The sequence below is a fragment of the Podarcis liolepis genome, assembly GCF_965112155.1.
Source record: "Podarcis liolepis genome assembly, chromosome: 1".
NCBI classification, from domain to species: domain Eukaryota; kingdom Metazoa; phylum Chordata; class Lepidosauria; order Squamata; family Lacertidae; genus Podarcis; species Podarcis liolepis.
Window position 1 is genome coordinate 42,805,076 of NC_139554.1, and position 23,698 is coordinate 42,828,773.

The following is a 23,698-nucleotide window of genomic DNA, read 5'->3' on the forward strand; positions in this document are numbered from 1 at the left end:
CCACCACCTCTGCCGCTCGCAAGGGCAGGCATAGGAGCCGCGGTTGGGAGCAGAGCAGTGCCCTTGTGAGAAGCGGGTGGCGGCAGCGGGACCAGCAGCGAGAAAGGGCTCCTTTCGGGCCTGTCATGCCGCCGCCCGCCTCACTCGAGTATAAAATTCTGTATGCTAGCTTTCATCAATCAGATGTTCTTGGGCCTGCCCACATCCCATGTTGTTCAACTACAACTTCAATGATGTCATGGTGGCTGAGGTTCATGGGCCTTCTGGTCTAACATCTGGAGGACAGCAGGTTGGCAAAAACTGCTGTCAACAAAATAAAGAGCAACACACTGAAGAATACAGTGGTACCTCTGGATGCAAACAGAGTCTGTTCCAGAGCCCCGTTCGCATCCTGAAGCGAACGCAGCCCATGGGTCGAGATTCACTGCTTCCGCGCATGCGCGTGATGTCATTTTGAGCATCTGCATGAGCGGCAAAACCAGGAAGTAATGCGCTCTGTTACTTCTGGGTCGCCGCGGAGCGCGACCTGAAAATACTTATCCCGAAGCTACTTCAACCTGAGGTATGACTGTACTTATTTACTTTAGAAGACCTGGTTCCTCCCTGCCCTCAATCTTTGCATTGTTTGTTTAACTAGTCAGTAGTGTAAGCTGGCCTTACCATTTTGGTATCTGAAAGTTAGGTTAAACGTGCTTAGAAGTTAAGTACAGTGGTACCTCGGGTTACATACGCTTCAGGTTACAGACTCCGCTAACCCAGAAATAGTGCTTCAGGTTAAGAACTTTGCTTCAGGATGAGAACAGAAATCTTGCTCCGGCGGCGCAGCAGCAGCAGGAGACCCCATTAGCTAAAGTGGTGCTTCAGGTTAAGAACGGACCTCCGGAACGAATTGAGTACTTAACCTGAGGTATTACTGTATAGGCAGCAACCATTTTGCATGGGGGCTCCATTCCTGGCCCCCCCACCCATCAGTGGAACATGCATAAGCCCGTTCCACCCCCATTCCTCCCCTCCAAAAGAACCCGCATTTTGGCAGTCACATGTCAGTTGGACGTGCCTAAAGTGGTCGCTGCCTGTACATAAGTTTCAGTAAACAGTTTGTTTCTTTTTCTTTTTTTTAATAGGATAACATAAACAACAAGCAAGAATGGAGCAAAATGGATAGGACGCTCCTCTTCTCAGATGAAAATGAAATGGATATGACGTCTGGTCACACTATAATAATTAAGCATGCTACTGAATTGAAACAAGAAGTTATACAAATGAATGATCTCAGTTTTAATAGCTGCGCTACAAAGGGGAATGAGTCCTGTTTGTCTCAACAGAAGACAAACACTGAAAACACAAACAAAATAAATTTTGATGACTTCTTGAAAAGCTTGAAGTCCACTAAACTATTTCCTTCACCCATTGCTTCAGAGGCTTCAGAAAGAAATGTGTGTCCTTCAAAGGAGAATGTATATACCTACTTAGGAGGCGGAAATAGCAAGAACACAGATTTTGGAAGACCTGCTAACAGGCAAAACTATGCAAACGTTAATGAAGGAGGCGTTAGCATAAAAAATGCTAGCAGTGATGCCTCAGTGTCTTGTTATCAGGGAACTATTCCATTTTCTATGCCCTTCGGATCTGTTACTTCTATGCCTGTTCTACATGGTAACACTAATAGAAAAAGTGGGGTTATAAACAATGCAGCATCCTTAAATTCTGCAGATAAAACTTCTATATTTGGATTTGGTGAGGACATGGAAATAACTAAACCCACATACTTAATAGATAATCCTATAAATGCTGCTGGATTCCAAGATATGCCATCTCAAGAAATGGGAATTGGTAAGAAAGGTATAACTCTATTAGATAAGACAGTTTTATTTTCCCTGAGTGAAGACAATGAAATGGAGTTTACCAAGAGCTGTACAGTAGCAGCGCAGTATGATATACAGCGGTGTGTAAGAACATCTCAGGTGCCCTCCTTACAGCTTTTGGATAAAACTGTTTATCATAACAACATGGACGAAACTAAAGCCATAACAACCATAATAGATCAACCTGTAAAAGCTGCTGGTACCCAAGCTATGCAAAAACAAAGTGAGTCGGGATCAACTAATGTAACTGGACCAGCTTGTGACAAAACTCTTGTATTTCCCCAGAGTGAAGACAATGAAATGGAGTTTACCAAGAGCCTTACAATGGCAGTAGAGGAAGCTCCTCTAGCACAATCATGGATCCCTGCAGGGAGTACCAACATGTCTGTATTTAGCAGTAACATGGCAATAAGCAAGTCCACAGCTTTTCCAGAAGGTAAAACGATTATGTATATGCACAATAACAGCATGGAAGTAACTAAGCCTATAAGTCACATAATCAATACATCTCGAGAGGATACTGCTTTCAAACCTTTGCAGCTGAAGAAAAAAGAGATGGACAAGGTGATTCGATCAAGTTCAGCCAAGGAAGAAACCATGTGTTGCTTGGATAAAGACAATGAGATGACGTTTATGAGGAGCCAAACAGTGTCAGTAAACAGTGATACTATTATCCCATGGGCCAAGGTAGCTACTCAAGTACTGTCCTCAGCTCCGGTAGATAAAAACAGTATGTCCACACACAGCAGTGATGCAGCAATAACGAAATCCACTACTTTTGTTCCTGCAAATAAAACGATAATGTGCAATAACTCAATGGAAATAACAAAACCCATATCGAGTGCATTTTTAAACAGATGTTTCAAGTCTTTGCCGCAGCAAGAGATGAGCAATACCACAATACCAGGCTCAGTTACAGATAATACTGTTCTTGCCCTACATGATAATGAAATGGAGATGACAAAGTGCCATACAATAACTGTAAATGTTGATAACATCTCCCCGTCAGAAAACTCTCCCCATATACAGTTTCATCAGGATGATATGAACATTGCAGGATCTTATGCCATTGCTAAAAACCCTAAGGGAAACTTGCCTTGGAATGTGATGAAGCTGGAAATGGATGCTGGATGGGAACCCTCGTCAGATCAAATTGCAACATTAGCTATGGCTGGCACAGAAATGGTTAAAAGGCAGACAATGCCATTTGACAGCAGAACATCCATGTATTGCCAGCCAGCTAGCCAAGCTAAGCTCTTAGGCCACCCCAATAAGACTGATGCATTTGCATTTTACCAGGATGGCACAGAAGTCACAATCCTGCCACCTAGTGCTGCTGTTAATGGGAACCTGGAGGCACCTGAGAAACAAGAAATGCTAACTAAAAACTTAAGACAGAATTTAGGTAATGTACCTTTCCCTACATGTAGGGGGACATTGCAAGATATAGAAGCTACTAGAAATCAAGCAGTTATCACTTACGACCCTAACTATCCATGTGATGCTGAGAAACAAAGACCAAAGTCCTCCACAAGGTCAGAAGAAAAGGCTTTTGGATTTTCAGGCTGTGAGAACATGGAGGTGAATGGTGTTAAAAATCAATGTTTTCATTCTCAGACAAAATCTAGCTCTGAATTTCCCCATTTCAGTTATGGGGGGAAACACGATGCCCAAATTGACAATGATCTCTCTCAAAAATGCAATTCATCTGCCAGCGTGACGCTACCTATAGCTCTGGAAATTGTCCCAGAACAACAGAACTTTTTGAAAATCCAAGAGAAACAGCTGGAATCCTGCACATTTAAAGCTAATTTTGCAAAAGAATCTACCTTGAATGATGGATATTGTGAAAAAAATGATTTTACATTTCCAGTTAAAATGTCTGCGTCATATACAAAGTTACATGAGGAAACTGCTGTTGAATCAAACACAGAGAGAATGTGCATATCAACTGCTGAATTCAAGAGCCTGAAAGATGATCCAAGAAAGTTATCTCAGTCAAGACAGGTTGGTAGGTTTGCTGGAGAAACGGAGGCTTTTCCAGTTGATAAAATAACTAAAAAATGTGGTACTGTGTTGTGTGACTGGAGTAGCACTGCAAAAGATAATAACATGGACCCTCCTCCCATCAATAACGTTACTTCAGAGGAGGAACCAATCCTTTTGTCTAAACTGTCTGATGTTGTCAGTGATTGTTCAAAGCTTAATGATAATGGGAAGAAGTCTGAACTTTACCTACCCTCTCAAGACATTGGGAAAGAATTGCCCCAAATGGCATTGAAGCCAGCTGATCATTTGGAGTTGAGAGGAGATGCAAAAAAAGTATCTAATATTCCTGCTGCTTCTAATGAGTGGACAAACAATGATTTTACTGATGTTGCTCCTCTCTCTGTGCCCTTAAATGCCATGTGGAATGATAGCTGTAAGATGAAAAAATCAGCCCTGGGTATCTTCCCACCTAAACTGCCAAATAAAAGGAAGCCTACTGTTTCTAATGTAGAATATATTGGTGCCAGATCAGAAGAGAAGGTAGAAACTCAAGGTTCAAAAATCACTCAGTTTCTCAGGAGATCCCTGGACAAAGTTACCCCCAACTTGAGTCCATCTCATTATATAGATGAAGAACTGCTTCCTACATGTGTAGGTGAAGTGGATTTTGATGAGTCTTTAGGTTGTGAAGCGCCAGAAAAGCTGATGAATGAAAAGGAGCTTGCTGATACGGAAGGCTGTCTGCTTGGAGTGTTTGAAACAAGTAACAGGAAGAGAAGGTCTTGGAATCAAGATGATGAGAAACTTCAGCAGGAAAAGAAGCTCAAGACAGACGAGGGCTGGAATGATGCAGTAGAGTTAAAGCAGGTGGGTTTAAGATGATTGTTTGGCACTTGGTCACATTTTCTCGAGTCTGTAAAATCACCTATGAATTAATGAACAAAGTACATATTTAACAGTGGGTTTTATCCTAAAGGAAGCTGAAATGGTATAGTAGCTATAAATTCATTAAGTGGTGTGGGGGGCAACTGATTCTTTCAGTTGTAGTGCTGTGCTCCTGAAGGGTGGGTAAGAAATAACATTTTTTAAAAATCAGGTGGTCTTTCAAATATTTGGTGATCCACAGCAAACAAAGAAATAGTTGAGTTGCTGTATCTACAAAATAATCTTGCTAATTTAACTTTTATTGAATAATTATTTTTTTATTATTTTAGCCCCTCTCCAGCACATTGTTAGCTCATGAAACACAGGAAGGTGAAAATGTTACCGACCTATTAGCTACAAATATGGAAAAGAAGCAAAGCAGCAACAGCAGCTCTTTGGATTCGGTTAAGGCTGATACAGACTTCTCTAGTAAGAATTCCTTCTTATCTGATTATATTGATTTCAACTAATTCAATCAGTAAAGAACACTACAGTATCCTGTATGTGATAGAGGTATTCAGGAATGAATGGCTTCACAAGCACACATGCAAATAGGATAGACAAGCTTCTAAATGAGACACTCTTGTATTTAGTGTCATCTAAGGGTTCCAATGGAATTTCTCAAAATAACTTGTCAAAAGATTATATCTGATTTGTGCCCATATGCATAGTCTTGCTTCGTCATGTTACTGTTCTACTTTTGCAAGTCCAAATAGACCCGCCCCTGCCCCCTTTGCATTTCAACAATATCTTAGAGCAAGAAGCTGCTGGAGGAGAGGACAGTGAATTGAGGTCTACTTAGTTTGGAGCAATTTTCCTTTCTCAGCAGCCCTGTATCCCTGCCCCACCCACTCCAACCCTCTGGTGAAACTTTTGAGTGGGTGCAGATAGCTATAGTGGTGAGTTAAGCCAGTAAAAAAATATCCTGTAAACTTACTTAACCTACTTGGAATCCAAACCATCACCTCTGATTAGAGTCTCCTCTGAGATGCTTCTTCAAAGTGGGAAGCTATAATGGAAAAAAGTGCCAGGTCCTCTGTTCTCTTACAGTTTTCAGTCATACTCTTACCGCAATTCACCCTTTCTTCCTTTGCCACTGCTAAGAACGCAGCTGCCTTGCTGGATAAGACTAGAAGTCCATCTCCTTCAGTGTTCTGTTTTCAAAAAGAGCCAGCAAGCCCACACACAGGGTATGATGAATATAGATAGGCTATTTGCCCCAGTATTTATGGAAGTCTATTGACACTAATAAGAAGCTTATGTTCTTAGCTTTTAGGGTTAATCGCTATTGATAGATGGATCCTTAATACCTATTGATGGTTGATCCACCCTAAACTTGTCCGATGCTGTTGAAAACTCTGGCATTGTTGCATATTGTTTTGGTAAATTTTAGAAGATACCCATGTATTAAACTGTCTACCGAAAGCTATTGGATGGTGCCTCCTCTCTGCCAGGAGGAACATAATGGCAAGGGGAAAACTAGCCTGGCCCTGGCCATTGGTCAGAAATGAGCAACTGCAGAGAGCTACTCTTCTCTCCCCTCCCCCGGAAAAAACTGTTCCAACTGCCAATTGCCCTGAGATTTAGAACCAAAGGAAAAGGCACGTGTCCAGCATTGGTCAGAGCACCAGGAGCTGCTGCGTGTGATCTACCTTGAATAATATTTGAATCATCTAAAGATTTTACATAACATTTTTTATGCTTCTAGTATTTTGAGAGCAGCATTTTGATATTAACTACACTATTTGTATTATTACTATTTTATAAACCTCCGTATTATGAATTGGGGGTGCAGATCTACTCGGTTACAGGCACTTCATTGTTAAGATCTCAAAGATCACCAGGACTTGATCTAACAAAGATCACAATCCTAAATCAAATATAATAAAAATCACTTCAGACCACTAATCTAGACTGAAGTGGCCTTCACTTAACATTGATATATTGTGGGTATTCTGTATATAATTGGGACACAATTTCTTGTTTAGCACATCTGTTTTCCCCCCTAGTTCAGCAAAATAGTGAAATGGAGATTCCGCTTCTCACGAACATTATTTGTGACCAGAATTTGAAGGAGGTATGTAAGAAGCTTAAAGCCCTTTAATTCTCTTATCTGTGAACAGTGTATATATTGCTGCAGTTATAGAATAACACCCCTAGTGATATCCAGCAGGCTTCCATTTTAGATGTGTAATGTAAGACATTCAGATAGTCTTCTCTCTGTTACCAGATGCCTCTGAATGTTACTGCTGTTTATTTGTTGTGTTTGTGTTGTTTCTGCTGAGGCTGCTTTTTATTAATTTATCATTTTAATCTTGGTATTATGATTTCTGTTTGTTTTTGATCTAGCACCTCAGGTAATACTAAGACTATTTTAAGTAGTTATGTGTGAACACTTCATTTTCAGAAACTGCAGGATGGTACTATCACAGTCGGTGAATTTTTCACACTCCTCCAAGTTGATGTGATACACTCTCCTCACCAGAGTTTGGTCTCACCCAAAGTAAGCATACAGACATACAGATCTACATTTAATAACATGTAAAATATGTGTTTGGAAATTGTTACAAGACCCACACTATATATACTCATAAACTCTTTTTGACTTTTTGCTTCAGTTTCAGAATGAGCTTGGTGATGACTTGTACCATATGTTAACTGAGGTCCATTAGTACTTTTATGTGCTTTTGTAACTCTTCATGCAACCATTACAGTCGGCGACATCTTCATTAACCATGAGCTTGGCCAAAGTTTGCTTTTATCTTTCTTGCTCTTGGGCAATTTAAAAAGCTTCTGGTCTATTCAGAACTTCCTGCAGCAATAAAGACACACTTAACATTTGGCTGTAATTCTTCTATTTGAATATACATCATGTCTTTTGGACTCTTAAATATATGAAACCCTGTTGACTTTTATTTTCCTCTCTATAGCATGCAGTTAACACAGCTCTTACCCCGGAAGATGAGTTTTTGAACGAGTACGTTTACTGTCCCAAGTTCCAAATTTACAAAGAAGATTGCCAAGCTCTCTACAAGATAATAGAAGAGTAAGATGCTTGCAAATTTTGTTCATAGAGTATATTTTTGATTACTGCAACTTTTGTCAGATGTGTGTTATCATTGATATAAGTTGATCTCTTCAATAGGGTTTGCATGACCCTTTTGCTGGGAGTTTCACAAGCTCTTTTAAATGCGGGTATTGAAGTTGTCTGTGCGCCTTACAAGTATGCTGGAGAATGCAGGCACTTACCTCTTCCATATTTAGCTTTTCCTCCCTCCCACCCTTTGCTCCCAATTTTCTGGGATACAGTGGCCATATCCGTTATCTGAACCCTCTTATTAACTAGAAGAGATTGAAATTGGTGATAAAAAACCAGGCAACTATAAATGGTTATCCCCTGCCCCCCCCCAGTAGAAACGCTTCCACAATTGTTTTACTGTTTACATATGTATACAGAAAAGAAGTGAATGAAGAAAGATGTGGTCTAGGTAGAGATGCTGGAGGATTTAATTTACTCTACCTTTTAGAACAAACTTGGCTGATTCACTATACTTCAAGAAATGCTCTAAGAAGCAAGTGGATGTCATTCATTACATGTTGCCTCTTCCAGGGTAATTGTACAGAAAAAAGGCTGTCAACATTGGCACCACCGTTACACACACACACACACCACTACAATTATTTAGGAATAATTATACACATAATCATATATGGCTGCTTCCTGGAGCATTTTCACAAATATTTTCAACCTGTGTAGAAGGAGCTGTGTTTTCTAGCTGTTCTAATTAGAATAAAACTGAACAAGAAAAGAACTAAGAGGCATCCCTCAGTTCACCATATTACAAAGCTAACATTTGTTTATTTACTAAAATGTTGTTTTTAGTTATGAAAAAAAAATAAGGTTGTTTTAAATTCACGCAGAAATGGGACTTAATGGTGAACACGTGCAGAACAGAAACAGTTGTGATAAAGTACATTACTTCCATCTCTAGATATAAGGTGCCTTTGATCATGATGAAGGGAGCCAAGCAGTTAAATATGATCGGAGGTCAAAGTGAGCTGAATTAAATGTAGGTGAAATATGTGGCTAGGTAATAGATCATCATGTTCTACGGCAGCTAAACCTCATTGAGGTATATTGTCCTGTACAAGCTTGGAAGGTTTCATACAGATAGCTCAAAAACCCTTAAGCAGTGAGAGCAAAAGGCCCATATGAGGTGCTGCTACATCTGCATTAGGGCACCTCAGGCCCCTTTTTCAGAGACACCTGAAAATCCTGCAGTGATCTCTGACACAGCTGAATTAGCTGGAGTCCAAAAAAGAAACAGAGGATATCTAAGTGACACAGATGGGGCTTTTTGGATCCTAGCCAATGTGTTCCTGCATAGTTTAAAGTTCTGGATTGGATTGGATGCTGTCAACAGCATACTGTAGTCCAGTACACATAATCTCTAAATAGGACAAATGCTGGATGAGACCAAAGGACTACCTAGTCCAGCATTCTGTTCCTAAAGGAGTTGGTCACAAGTGCTTGCCCAATGAAATTATGTTCCCAGAAATGCTATCTTAGAATAGTTTCGACATTAAAATCTATGAAGAGCAGAATTTATTCCAGGCCAGAATCACAGGTCATTTGAAGGCGCTGCTGATTCTCTTAAGATAGAAGCACACCAGAAATATTATTATATATTATATAATATATTATATAATATTATAATATATTAAAATGTTATATATAACCAGGGCTTTTTTTCAAGCCGGAACTCACTCAAACTCAGTTCTGGCACCTCTCAGGTGGGCACCATTGCCATTCTAAGAGAACAAGGGAGGCATTCATGGTGAGTTCTGGTACCTCTTTTTCTAGAAAAATTGCACAATGTAATTATTACAATCATTATTTATAATTAATATTTCAGATTAAAATTGTATGCAGAATACCAGCATAAACTTCTGGTGAATGTGAACAAAAGTCTATGGGGAGTAATGAGAACCTGTTCGGATGAGGAGGTATGGGCAACTGACTCATTCTGAATAATTAAATGTTTGTTTGTTTGTTTGTTTGTTTGTTTGTTTGTTTAGAAAGCTACAGACTTCTAATGCATTTGCATCTCTCATGGCAGTTTGCAACAATTAAAAACCACAGTCCCATACAGTGGTACCTCGGTTCTCAAGCGTAATCTGTTTAGGAAGTCCGTTCAACTTCTAAAACATTCGAAAACTGAGGCACAAAGGGCTGGCTGCAGGTTAAATTGGAAAACATGCAGCAAAAGCCGTTCAACTTCCAAGGTGTATTTGAAAACAGAAGCAATTACTTCTGGGTTTTTGGCGTTCGAAAACTGAAACGTTCGGCTTCTGGGACGCTCGAAAACCGAGGTACCACTGTAATAGAAATAAAACAATTTAAAGGCAGAAGCAGGCTTGGCAGATCAAAACATTACAAAATGAAAGACCAATGGTTGCCAGAAAAGTAAACTTTCAGTCAGTTAGTGAAAAACTGTAAGAAAAGGAGCCAATTGGTTTCCACAGGAAGGCTATACCACAATTTGGGCATTGAAAGTTCCTCTTTTGTCTCATCAACCATACCTTGGTCACAAGTGGGACACAATTAGTATAGGGCTCAGCAATATACTGTACAAAGTGGTCAGGCTAATGTAAGAGGAGATGGTTTCTCAGTGATGTTTCTAAATCAGCATAATGAAACTTCAAAAATATCTGTTGGTGGAGGGAAGAATAATGCAATAAAATCTAGATCCGTAGCATTGAAGAGTACTTTTAATCAAATGGGGTGTAGTCTGCATAAACTAGTTTTGTGGTATATTCTTATACAAATAATGAGTTACAGATAGGTAGCCGTGTTGGTCTGCCATAGTCAAAATAAAAAATTTTTCCTTCCAGTAGCACCTTAAAGACCAACTAAGTTAGTTCTTGGTATGAGCTTTCGTGTGCATGCACACTTCTTCGCGTATCTGAAGAAGTGTGCATGCACACGAAAGCTCATACCAAGAACTAACTTAGTTGGTCTTTAAGGTGCTACTGGAAGGAAAAAAATTTTATTTTGACAAATAATGAGCAAACAGAGAGAGAGATTTGTTGCAGACATACACCAAGGGCCAAACTACACATTGCAAATGAAGGGTGAATCAACTTACTCTAGGGACACCTCCATAAAGAACTTAAATTTGGAGCCAGTGAGCAAACCAGCAACACATGGGGGTGGGGAAAGAAAGTGTTTCCTGGGACAACTTGCCTTTGAGGTGTTTCCCACTGCCAACCAAGGTGCACTTGAGAGGTTCTGTCATTAAAAAATAAAATAAAACTATCATGTTCACTTCCGGTTCCCTTATTCTGCTAATATATTCCATTTCACTGCAGCTGAAACGCTTTGGAGAAGGGCTACGTGAAATGAAATCCAGTTTCCTCAAGAAGAGTAAAGTTCTTGCTCACAAAGGAAAAGCAACATTATATAGAAAGCTGGTGCAAAATGGACAGGTAAATTTTTGAGGTAACCAGTGAGATAATACTTGGCTGCCTTTCCACGTATAGAGATGTCTTCCTTTTTGCATCCTTCCCTCCTTCCAATGAGTTCTGGGCATTCTACAAAGCACTGTCCTGATTATTCCTCACAACAACTATGAGATATGTTAAGCTGAGAGATGAGGGCTCGCCCAAGGTGAGCTTCATGCCTAAACAAGGATTTGAACCGAAGTGTCTCTGGTTAAAAGTCCAACACTGTAACTGCTGCATATGAGAGAGGTTGTCTTATTTCCTCATGTCCTTAAACACAGTTTGGTTCCTGCATTTAGCTTCACATTTATATTATGGAATAAAATGGGGAAATAGCATGGGTGCTAGAGGAGTTGTGTACCTTAGTTTGGAAAGTGGGGCAGTGGGAAAAGATAGTTTCAGTGTAACTTTTAGCTCTATGGCTAAAACATATAATCCTGTTTGGTGGATCTGCTTGTTTGTAGTTTTCTTTATAATTCTTATTTTTGTTTATTAACGTGGTATAGGTTTAGACTTTGAGATAAAGGCTACATAGTGAGCGGATTCCTTACTTGAACAAGACCCTATATCAAAATATAGCAGTTCATCTAGTGTACTATACTGTCTCTATTCTCGTCCTTCTCCCCTACAAATCAGTAAAAAGGCATAGTCACTCTGGTGTTCTCTCCTGCGTGTTTTAATCTGATACTGTAAACTGATTTCATTTGGGGCCCAATAAAAAGTTTGGGATACCTACTGTTGTCATGTTGCTGAAACAGCTTCTGTGGGCCAGAGCCCATCCTTCGTTGGAAAGACCACTAGGAAATACATGTAACAGGAAAATGTTTTTTTTTAAACTGGTTTTATTTAGTAGCCAGAAATGCCCTTTAATAATATTTGCTTGCTAAGATAGAATCTAGCCATATTTTACATATTATATTACTACTAATAATAAACAATTAACCACATTTTTACATTTAAGCTTCAGTGGGAAAAACTACAGTCAAGACTGGCTAAAGTAGAAGAACTTATAAGGGAAATGGACAGCTGTCTTCTTGCTCTGGAAACAGGTACAGTCTCAAAAATTACTTTTCCAGTAAAGCCAATTTAAATTAATACCTTTGCAGACTAAAGAAAGAAAAAAATAAAAAACAACAACACCCCTGTTGACATAATTGGGCATACTTTGGTGTCAAAAAGAAATCAACATTCTTATACACATTAAGATCACAGGACTAATAAGCTAAGAGACAGGCTACGTAGAATAAGTCCTCTTAGGCAATGAAAATTATTTGGCTTTTGAAGCTTTTGTGGATACAGTCAGCATGTTATTAGTCTATATGTAAATGGATGAACTGCTTTTTTTGAAAACTGATCCTCACAGGAAGTAAAATGTTCTTCTGTGGTGATTTACAATGTCCACTGGCCCTTGTTGTAGGATGTCCGTAGAAAGATAACTAATATAGAGTTTTCTCTTTTTCTCACTATCCTGTCAAATCAGTGAGCATGACTTGAAACAAGAAGTCTTTGAATGTTCTCCTCAACTGTGTACCAAAAGTGTAGAGCAAAGCCAATCTCAAACTACAAATATATTATTTTTTAGAAATACACCTGAATCTCAAAGTTGGGAGCATAATTTCAAGGGTTGTATTTCCTGCTAAGTATATGTATAGCATTTTTGAAGTGAATGTTCTTATAAAACACTGCTTAATTTTAGAAACTTCTGCACTGGAAGAGTCTGATCCAGATGTCAATGATGCCATGGCAGAATACAAGTCTAAGATGAGAGACACTGAGAGAGGTACTGAACCTGTTTTGAGCTTCATGATACAGAAGGCTGTTAGGACACTGAAATTGCTGTGGCTGTGCTTATTATATAGTCTCCAGATCTTTTTACTAACATGAGTTGTAGAATGCATCTTTCTGCCCTGTCATTGCTGAAAGATATTTTCCTGTACTTGGGGCTGTTTTGACTGATCTACATGGAGGTTACTACATGTATGAGCTCTGGAAAGCTTTGATTGGTTGCATCTTTTCAGTGCATGTACTGTACCTATAGGTTCTTCATATACAATATCCTGTATGTAGGATTCACTTAATCCTATACAAATTACATCCGTGTAGGAATTTCATTAAACACCATTTGGCCTTGGAGAATAAACCTAATAGCATGTTGAGGACTAGACCTGCTTAATCAGACAGAATAAACAGTTAATGCTTTTCATCAACATTTTGACTCTTACTGTGTATTTTCTCATTTCTTAGAGCTGGAAAACTACAGAGCCAAAGAGGAGGCACTTCAAAGGTAGAATTAATCATTAGTGTTTGACATGTATTTATGTGTTGTGAAAAACTCTTGGCTTTAATACTGTTCAGGGTATTTGTCAAATGCATTGCACTTTTGTTGTACTCCTTCAGAGAGCAATCGAATATCAGAGATAAAAAGAAACAGAGAGCTTCTGAAATAAGCCATCTCAAGGAGTATGCAAACAGATGTCAGGAACTTATGAAGAAATACAAGTAAGTAAATTCAGTCAATTAATATCTTGCTGTGAAGGGAATCCAATTCAAGTAATATATTGTCTATGTTTACATGACATCAGTGGTATCTTCTAATTTTGTCCCCATGAGCCAGCAATCAGAGTAGGGGTGGGAAAACCATGGTTTCCAGATGCTGGCCATGTTGGTTGGGGCTGATGAGAGTTGTAGTCCCAGAAAATCTGGAGGGCCACAGGTTTCTTATCCTTGCTCCTAGAGTATAACCAAATTGTTTCAACATTCCTCTTCACCTTCAAACAGAGGATGGCATGGTCCTTATAGGAATGACATTTACTGCTTGGGGGAAACATTTACAAGTAATTACATTTAACATCTATATTCTAAGTAAAAAGAACAAGTGGGCACACAAAAGCAATTTTTATCTTTCTTTCTTTAATGCTTTGTTCCGTATGGTCCATGTGGCTCAAAAAGATGAAGAAATGGGTCCCTAAATACATGTTTTGTTTAAAAGTGGGTCCTAGGTCTGAAAAAGGTTGAAGGTACCTGCTCTAGTCAACTTAGTGTGTGAGGGAGAAATATATAGGTTTTTCAACTTGCAAAGGGGACAGATGTTTTAGATAAAGTAGTTCATGACTACTGAACCCCAATTTTTTAAAAAAATTAAGGTAGTACAGTGATACCTCAGATTACATACGCTTTAGGTTAAAGACTCCACTAACCCAAAAATAGTGCCTCAGATTAAGAACTTTGTTTCAGGATAAGAACAGAAATCGGGCTCCGGCAGCAGCAGGAGGCCCCATTAGCTAAAGTGGTGCTTCAAGTTAAGAACAGTTTCAGGTTAAGTACGGACTTCCGGAACGAATTAAGTACTTAACCTGAGGTACCACTGTATTCTTACCAAGTGCCCAGTAACTGTACATGCACTATCCTTCCCATTGTCTTTTGGTGAATTCATTTTTGATAACTTTTTCTGTTTGTAGCTTCTCTGAGTGGGCAATAAAAGAGTGGAATGATCACCAGGCTGTTTTCACCTTCCTTTATGATTCTGTTGAGCTCACTCTCAGCCTTGGGCGCCCTGTAGGTGAGTTGCAAAAATACTAAAAACTCTATCTGCTATATGAAGCACTATAAAAGCACCACTATCTACTCTAGATGTGTTTTTTGATATTTTACTCCTGCCAAGAGGTCCCAAAAGAACTCAGGTCTGCTCACAAACATCATAATGTGATTTTTTTTAAAGCTAGAAAAACACTAAAGCAGACTACAGGCAAAACTGATTAATTTGATAAGAACTGAGCTGTAAAAAAAAATTGCATGCAGACTGAAAAGGCATTTGGTCTTCAATTTTATTGAGTGACATAAATTTAGCTCTCTAAAGTGGCAAACCAGTGTTTGGGCTATCTAGATTACAGGTATTTAATATTTATTACAATTATTCCTACAACTATTCAGGATCCAAATTCTTCCAAGCCAGTTTACAACATAACAAAATTAAAATATTAAAATAAATCTGATTCCATCCCACAGTTGGTGGTAGATGACCATGTGAAGCACAGTAGGGAGTATAGTGTAGAAGGAACAGACAGTGATCTCTTTGCTAGCTTCTGTCCCTTGTCTGAAATCCTCCATCCAGAGCTGCTGGTAGTGTATGGCTCTAATCACCTTACAAAATTGTGTTACCATTCACTGCTCCAAATTTGGGTCAGTAACTCTTTGCCATGTCACTGTGCAGGAAACTTTCCTCAATGTTTCAGGTGTTTGCAGGGGTAGAGCCGGGAGTAGGACCTCATACAGATGACCAGGATGGCTAGGTCTCATCCTAGCAGTTCCCACTCTTGGTGTCTGCAAAATCAGATCATCAAGCAGAACAGTGAGAAATGGAGCATGGATCTTTGAACAAAAGTCTGCAGAATTGTGTCTTTGGTACAATGGTATTGTAAGCAGCAGGGAGGGACTTGCATGGTTGAATACAGTGGTGCCCCGCAAGACGAATGCCTCGCAAGACGAAAAACTCGCTAGACGAAAGAGTTTTCCGTTTTTTGAGTCGTTCCGCAAGACGAATTTCCCTAAGGGCTTGCTTCCCAAGACGAAACGTCTTGCGAGTTCTTGCGAGTTTGTGTCCTTTTTCTTTAAGCCGCTAATAGCCGTGCTTCGCAAGACGAAAAAACCACAAGACGAAGAGACTCGCGGAACGGATTAATTTCGTCTTGCGAGGCACCACTGTATTCCACTATACAAAAAAAAGTATTTATATTTACATCTCCCCACACTGTATCCTGCACATCATGACAAAGGCTGGACCCTGACATGCAGGTTTTTTGTGCAGAATGATTTATTTATTTGAATTCTGACCTATATGAAGAGGGACAACCCAGACACAGGCTGACCATCTCAGTGAAAACTAGACCTCATTCTGAAATAGAATCATAGAACTTATATTATGTCTGCTTTCTCATAGATGGTGCTGTTTTCAGCAACAGGTTCTGCGTGAATATTGTTGGTGTGAACCTCGAGTCACTGTTGGATGGTAAGGCTTTGAAGCATTTTGCTTCTGTGATATTTTTTTCTGGAAGGAGATCTGCATTTTCCAGCTTCTCTTGTGAAAAGTATTGCTGAACTTCAAGAAAACATGAAAAGCAGTCTTCTGTGAAGAACGTTCCTTTTTCTCAGATAAAACTTTCAACTAACAATGAAATTCCCAGTGTGAAGCAAAAAGCAAAGCAATTAAATCAAACTAAATATCAAATGCCTTCAAGATTTTGAAGGCATTCAAAATCATCCATGAGTTGAATAGAATGAAATGACTTGAATATAACTTAAACCTAAAACAGAGTTTGTTGTTTCTTTGTTCTCCTATACAGAAGCAAAGGCTTTGCCATCTTCAAAACTAGTGCATAGACTCATCTTCCAGTTTATGAACAGTCAGAGTTCATTGAAGGAAAAATGCTCAACAGTGCATCATCTTTATCAGGTAACTTAACAATGAAAAGCAAAAGGTTTTTTTTTAAAATGTTGCTATAATTTGTTCTATGCTGCTTTTATTGCTTGGAAGAGTCAACAAAGAAGATCCAGAAGTACAGAAAAGTCTATACATTTTGGAGCAATTCTAGGTGGAAGTAGCTTCCCAGCAGAACTTTTTCACCTGCTTTAGTGACGCTGTAGTGACACTTAATGGAGGCTATGAAGAATGAAAGGAATTCAGCATCACACTCTTCCAATCATTGCAGCTTGCCAGATGGAACTATCCCGCCCCCACTCCTCCCCCTGTGCACAGTTCTGGGAGTTCTCCCAACCCCTCCCCACAAGCCAATTGTGGAGGAAGAAGAGGGAAGCCCTGTTGTGTAAGCAGAAGTCCTTGCAGGGTTTTCACTGATTAGGATGATTAGGTGAATCCTGCCCAAAGAAACTGTGTTGTGATTTGCTTTATTGTTTTTCTGCATTTGATGGCCCTTTTCTAGGGTAGAAAAGCAATTTATAAAGTGATTACATTGAGTGTAACTTTAAAAGTATAGGAATGCAAATAAATGACAAAATTATGTGTTTTTACATGAGTAGAATGTTTCCTTTTATTTAAAATGCATCTCTGGGTTATTTGTGGGGCATAGGAATTTGTTCATCCCCCCCCCCCAAAAAAAAATAGTCTGGCCCACCACATGGTCTGAGGGTTGGTGGACTGGCCCACGGCTGGACAAGGTTGCTGACCCCTAGTCTAGTTAAGTTGCTTTGTGTCCGGAGAAGGTTTGCACACATCCTCCTCCTTGCTGTGAAGAAAATGTAGAAGAGGAGTGGCGTACCTTTCTTCCCATCCTATCTCAGGAAATCTGGGACCTAAGTTGTCATCATTACTTGCTCTGATTGTCTAATCAGGTGCTGCGTGACATTTCCCTTGTGGTGAGTCGTTGTGAACTTCTGGGAGAAGAGATCGAGTATCTAAACAGATGGGGTGGAAAATTCAATCTGCTGAAGACAGATGTGAACGATACAAAGTAAATGCTTAACAAAGTCTATTCTAGTTCTCTAAATGTATTTGTTTGGTGTACAAGTTAGGATTGGTGTAAAAGTTAGGATTGGTAGAGGGTGTGTTACAATCCTTCCAAAATCTTTCTGGCAAGAATTTAATATTTATAGCACAAAATTCTGGTGTGTTTCACCTCAGCAGGATTTTAAAAAGCCGTTTCCCCCTATATAGCAAGCAAGGAATGATAGCAAGGATATCCAGATAGCAAGCAAGGAATGAAGTATCTTAAAATATACAGTACAGTGGTACCTCTGGTTGCGAACGAGATCCGTTCCGGAGGCCCGTTTGCAACATGAGCAGAACGCAACCCGCAGCGGCATGTCTACGCATGTGCAGGTTGTGATTTGCCACGCATGCGTGCGCAGCGAAACCCGGAAGTAACCCTTTCCGGTACTTCCGGGTCGCTGTGGGACGCAACCTGAAAAAACGTATCATGAAGCAAACATAACATGAGGTATGACTGTATTAAAAATGCATTGCATGAACAGCAGTTCAGCTAAAACATGATAAAAAGAGCAGAACCAAATTAAAACATTGTACTTCCAGAGCGGAAGATGAAACAAAACCAAGTTAAAGCAACTTTCTAAACATAAAAGAGCCTTGTCAAAACAAGATGGGCTGCCTGGCACCTAAAAGATAACAAGAAAGAGTGGATCTCCCTGACAGGGGGTCCTGCAGGCTGGGTGCAATCATAAAAGGGTCCCCTCTGTAGTAGCTAGCCACTTAATCTCAGAGGGCAGGGGTACCCAGAAAATGGCCTTTAATGAAGGTAGATTCATGGAGGGAGCAAACAGTCATCCAGGTGGCTTGGACTAGGTGTTTTAGGCCTTTATAAGTCAAAACCCAGCTGCTTCAATTGGCCTTGGTGGCAAGCAGGGGCTCTATGAAGGTCTTTAAGAGCTGATGGAATGTTTGCAATGAAAGGTCCCTGTTAACAATCTAGCTGCTGTATTCTGGACCACTTAAAGTTCTGAAGACTTTTCAAAGTCAGCCTGAATTGTTAATAATAAAGCCTGAATTTTTATTGAAGCATAGGTAGATGGTAAGGTCGTTTTATTCCAGGAGGCGGCACAGGCATAATCTGGAATTGGAGAAAGGAAGTCGAAGGCAAAACTATCACATTGTGATCCCAACAGCAAAGCTGGATTCAAATACTGTATATCCCTGAGTTATCAACCTGATCTTTAAGAGGGGTGCAATTCATCCAGTACAAGCTGAATGCCTCCACCATGGTCCATTCCTTCTACCCACAGTACTTCAATCCTGTCTGTGTTCAGCATCAGTTTAGTAGCTCTCACTGTGCCCTTTAGATAACTGTTTAAATATCAGTGCATCTCCTAGATTTGATAAAAGGGAGAAATTGAACATAAATAGCATGCAAACTGATTACCTCTCCCAACTGTTTCATGTAGAATACTTAAGTGTGCATGCACATGAAAGCTTATACCCAGAACAAACGTAGCTGGTCTCTAAGGTGCTACTGGACAATTTTTTTATTTATTTTAACATTCAACAGTTACTGAGGCACAACACAAATAATTCTTTGGACAGTGGAACCTCATGTTACGGACGGGATCCATTCTGGAGGCCCATCCATAACACGGAACTGACGCAAGCCAAAGTGCCGCGTCTGCACACATGCGCAGCGCGATTTAGTGCTTCTGCACATGTGCGAGCGGCAAAACCTGGAAGTAACCTGTTCCGGTACTTCTGGGTTGCTGCAGGACGCAACACGAAAACACGTAACCTGAAGCGGACGCAACATGAGGTATGACTGTATCTATATTTTGTTTTCTACGTAGAGTGAAGCTGTTATTCTCCAGTTCTGTATCATTTGCAAAGTTTGAAGTTGAACTGTCTTTATCTGCCAGCTATCCTGTGTCCCCAATAGCTTTCACCATTCCAAAATGCACCGGCAAACTTAAGTGAGTAAAATAAAACAGAAGGTGTGAGAGCCATAATTTTTACTATAGTTTTATGGGAAGGTTTTCATTTATTTGATCCTCATGTGTATGCATTTTCTCTTCACAGCCAAGAGGAAATTTCTGTTGTTTTATCCAGTGTTCCAGTGGGAGCCAACTACTTGAAGAGAATGGTCAATCAGATTCATCATAATCTGCTCCAGGGTCCTCCAATCCAAAGATAGCAGAGCAGCGGGGAGGGGGTGGGGTGGAATGAGCAATCATTCAGTAGTCAAATCTTTGCTTATTTTCTTAGTAAGGATCACCACTTAGTCCTTTTTGCCTACTGAAAAGTGTATAGCTAAGGGATATTGCATAGTTCTGTTGTTGTTTTCTAGCACTTTTTAAGGCTACTCTTAATTTCTGATAAATTAATTTTACTGCAAAACTGATGTTGCAGTTCTTCTGCAGTAGTTAGTGCAATTTCATAGGTCAAGTACTGCAGTGATGTGTATCTTCCAAGGCCTACATGTGTATTAATGGCTAGCAGTAGCTTTTGACCCCTACAAAAATAAAGAAGTTCTATTTTTAGAAAGTTGCCCCAAGATTGATTAATTACAACTACAAAAATTAAAACATTGCATATAGAAAAGTAGGTGTGCTATCCAATGTTTCAGACTTGTAATGAAGTGAGTATTGGTGCATCCATGCTTCTGTTGACTGAATTATTTGGCTGCCATCGTCACTAGTCCAGTCTGACTGTTAAGATTTTTAAATTATTCAGATAGATGTGGTTGCATCTCATATCTACAAAGCTTATATTATTATAATAAGGCATCCATATTTTCTCCACTGTGATCTCTAGTTGCTGGACGATGTATGTATATGTGTGAAGTATAGCATTTTTAATGCTTTTTGAATTGTTTAGGTTTTTTAATTTTGTTACTTTTTGTTAATGGGGGAAGTATAATAAACCCACCTACACTAAAAAAAATTGTCTTAGTGGTGACTTGTAAGTAATGCTGCCAACACTTCCTCTAAATCCACTATTTACTTTGGTGGTGTGTGTGTGTTTTAAATCCTTTAAACTGTTTGGACGATTTTGGTTTTGCTGTTTGTCTTTCCTCTCCTTCAAAAATGGTTTCATATCAAAAGACTGAAAAAACAAATTACTCATTAGAAAACATCAATGGAATAAATGCAAAATATTACACATTCAGTTCTAAGAAGATTGTAAGTTATATTAATCATGGTATTGTGCTCATTTCTCCCTGCTTTTCCTTTCTATAATGTGGTTGTGGTAAAATAACTTCTTTTGACAACCTATTCCTTGTTTAACTTTCTAGAACTGTTTCAGAAAAATTCTGAATATTTTGGATGAAAGGATTCATTCTACTCTGCCTTTCAATTTAATAACCTCACAAAATAAGAAGATAAATAAATGTTATTTCACAGACAAGATGAGGCCAAAGTGTATGCTTAAAAAGAACAGCATACAGTGGTACTTCAGGTTAAGTACTTAATTCGTTCCGGAGGTCCGTTCTTAACCTGACACTGTTCTTAACCTGAAGTACCACATTGGCTAATGGGGGCCTCCTGCTGCCGCTGTGCCGCCGGAGCACGATTTCTGTTCTCATCCTGAAGCAAAGTTCTTAACCTGAAGCACTATTTCTGGGTTAGCGGAGTCTGTAACCTGAAGCGTATGTAACCTGAGGTACCACTGTATACCATTTTATACTGCCCATTAACCATTAGGTATCTGAACACCATAAACCAGACTAGCAACCACTTGCTCAAGCTCCTTGCTCAGAAAGGAGATGTTAGCAACCAGCTATCATTTATATTTTCTGGGTCCAGCTAGGTTTTTTTAGGAGTGCTTAATTACCATTTTGTTTAAGGAGGTTAACACCACTTCTCTGAAGGAGGTGCTTACAACTCTTGGCCAGACATCCCCTTCTTATTAGATGAAATAAGCTGCAAAGGGCTGGTTTTTGACAGGTGGTCAGCTGGTGTTTGCCAAGCACCTTGTCCACATCCTTGGTCCTCAGCAACTGGAAGTCACCCTGTTGTTGCTCTGTACACCACTACTAGCACAAAGGCATTAGTTGTGGAGTCCAAGTCATTACTGTTCCAGCTGACAATCAACTTGAGGCTGCAAAACCAAAGAGAAGCAGACCAGCCTCTGTAACCAGCAAGGGATCACTGGAATATTACATTGCCTGCCTCCCAGAGACAAACCAGAGCAATTGCACCTTCTGGTCCTCTGCTTTCTTGACTACTGAGCCTTGATGGGGTTGCACTGGGCTGAGCAGATGAAAGGGTTCCTGGCTCTGCCTTGTTAATTTCTACATCTATCAAATTTACTCTTATCAGTACCAATCAGTAATCACTTGATAACATTTATTAATGAAAGTAGGACAGATATCTCATTGCTTCAGTTCATTTTTAAAGAAGTTTGCAGTTGATTAATAATTGCCTCAAGTTAGCACTATGCTGTTATAAAAGTTCCCCAACCTGTAGCTGCTTTTTCAGTGCTTGTAGTGGCTGTTCTACATAGTTAGCATTTTCTGACGAAACAATTACTATTGGTAGAAGAGCCATGTAGAATTGAATAAAGCAAACGCCAACCAGCTAAGGCCCATGGGTTCACTGGGATTTTTGAGTGAGTGATCTTTGTACCACCTCCTCTGGTTCCTTCTTGTGTCACTCCTATGGATCACCCCCTACTCAGAAGGTAGAGAGTACATGCACACACGTTTGCAAAGATCCCTTAGGAAAGCAAATGTCATTGGGAGGGCCTTTAGAGGCTTCTTGTGCACCAGGGTAAGACATAAAGGGTTCCTATGGGGGTTACATGGGACTAGGAAACCTACTGTTTTGATGTTATGGCTGTGCTTCACCATCAGAGGGCACTCCTGCTGCAAGTTTTTGACAGCTTTCAAATTCCCATTTGTTTTACTGGCTAATTAAAATGGAAAGTTGCTGGTTGGAACTGTAGTGTATATTTGTTTATTAGAGTAGCCCATTGCATCTGCTTGGGCTATCTGTCCCAGATGATAGCAGGGTGGATTGATTTTAAATTGGTAGTTTAAAAAAATCTAATGTAAATCAAGTTTCCTATTAATATCTCTCTATATATACCCTCACAGCAAAATTTGGGTCTCACAGCAATCCCACCACCATTGTTGTGGTCACCTGGCAAGAGGCGATCAGGATGAATGTTGGCATCCATCTGTCTGGAAAGACAACGGAGTGTGCCTCTGGGGGTGAAGTCAAGCTGCAGCACCGAAGTGACTTCCCCAGGGCACAAGCCTGGGCAGTGCATATGGAGGTCCTGGGCTGCTCATGCAAGACCCTCATTTTCAGCCTGTCTTGACATGCAGGGAAGTCTAACTGAGGTTTTGATATCCATTGGCTACTCACCTGGTTTAGCTGGCCAGTCGAAGCCATTCTGAGGTGTGGGTGCTATCTATCCCATGCTGACAGCATCTAGGACACATATCTGCATCTAGATAAATGCAGGGTGGAGACCAAAGGTGGACAAACTAGGGGCCGAGGGGTCTTTGCCCCCCAATAAAAAATATCAGAGGGAGCTGGGCCTCCCAATGTTGACGGGCATTGCCATTCACATCATAGCTGTTAACGTTTCCCTTTTTTAAAGGGAAATTCCCTTATTCCAAATAGGATTTCTCGCAAGAAAAGGGAAAAGTTGACTGCTATGATTCAAATGGTGTGCATGCACAGCATCGTGTGATTATGTAGGGCAGGGCTTGCCTCCCACCCCCCCATATTTTGTTCAAGTTGGCACTCCTGGACAAATTACCCGAGAAGGAGCATGATGCGTCCCCCACCAGAGGTACTACCCCTCCTTTAACACCCCATATACTATATTTTAAAGCCACGTGTGTGCGCATGCGCCTGTGCGTCAACATTGCAAGAGTGAAATGTGCGAGGAGAAACAACGGAGGGTAGTGTTTGGGTTTCAAGTTCCTCTCTTCCGCAATATGTGTTCTGCAGAT

General features: G+C 40.0%; 1 protein-coding gene and 1 long non-coding RNA gene across 3 annotated transcripts in view; one reads left to right on the forward strand and one right to left on the reverse strand.

The window, feature by feature from the left end:
• Window positions 1-20,673, forward strand: part of KNL1 (kinetochore scaffold 1) — a 31,778-nt gene extending 11,105 nt beyond the window's left edge. Inside the window, exons 10-26 of the mRNA XM_083505710.1 lie at window positions 1,125-4,721; window positions 5,069-5,207; window positions 6,788-6,855; window positions 7,186-7,281; window positions 7,709-7,824; window positions 9,695-9,785; window positions 11,151-11,267; window positions 12,244-12,331; window positions 12,979-13,062; window positions 13,527-13,566; window positions 13,680-13,781; window positions 14,741-14,841; window positions 16,219-16,287; window positions 16,622-16,731; window positions 17,628-17,746; window positions 19,581-19,703; window positions 19,810-20,673. Of these exons, the coding sequence (XP_083361836.1) occupies window positions 1,125-4,721; window positions 5,069-5,207; window positions 6,788-6,855; window positions 7,186-7,281; window positions 7,709-7,824; window positions 9,695-9,785; window positions 11,151-11,267; window positions 12,244-12,331; window positions 12,979-13,062; window positions 13,527-13,566; window positions 13,680-13,781; window positions 14,741-14,841; window positions 16,219-16,287; window positions 16,622-16,731; window positions 17,628-17,746; window positions 19,581-19,703; window positions 19,810-19,924 (5,175 nt within the window). The 3' untranslated portion in view covers window positions 19,925-20,673. The remainder of the gene's footprint in view (window positions 1-1,124; window positions 4,722-5,068; window positions 5,208-6,787; window positions 6,856-7,185; window positions 7,282-7,708; window positions 7,825-9,694; window positions 9,786-11,150; window positions 11,268-12,243; window positions 12,332-12,978; window positions 13,063-13,526; window positions 13,567-13,679; window positions 13,782-14,740; window positions 14,842-16,218; window positions 16,288-16,621; window positions 16,732-17,627; window positions 17,747-19,580; window positions 19,704-19,809) is intronic.
• LOC310710357 lies at window positions 14,848-23,220 on the reverse strand. 2 transcript variants are annotated; one of them, XR_014527964.1, is made up of 4 exons: window positions 21,932-23,220; window positions 18,956-19,115; window positions 17,555-17,690; window positions 14,848-15,602 (listed from the first exon to the last, which is right to left on the reverse strand). It is a non-coding gene; the product is annotated as an uncharacterized lncRNA (long non-coding RNA). The 2 variants fall into 2 exon arrangements; XR_014527965.1 differs by lacking the exon at window positions 21,932-23,220 and having other exon boundaries at window positions 18,956-19,574.
• Window positions 23,221-23,698: the final 478 nt, after the last annotated feature.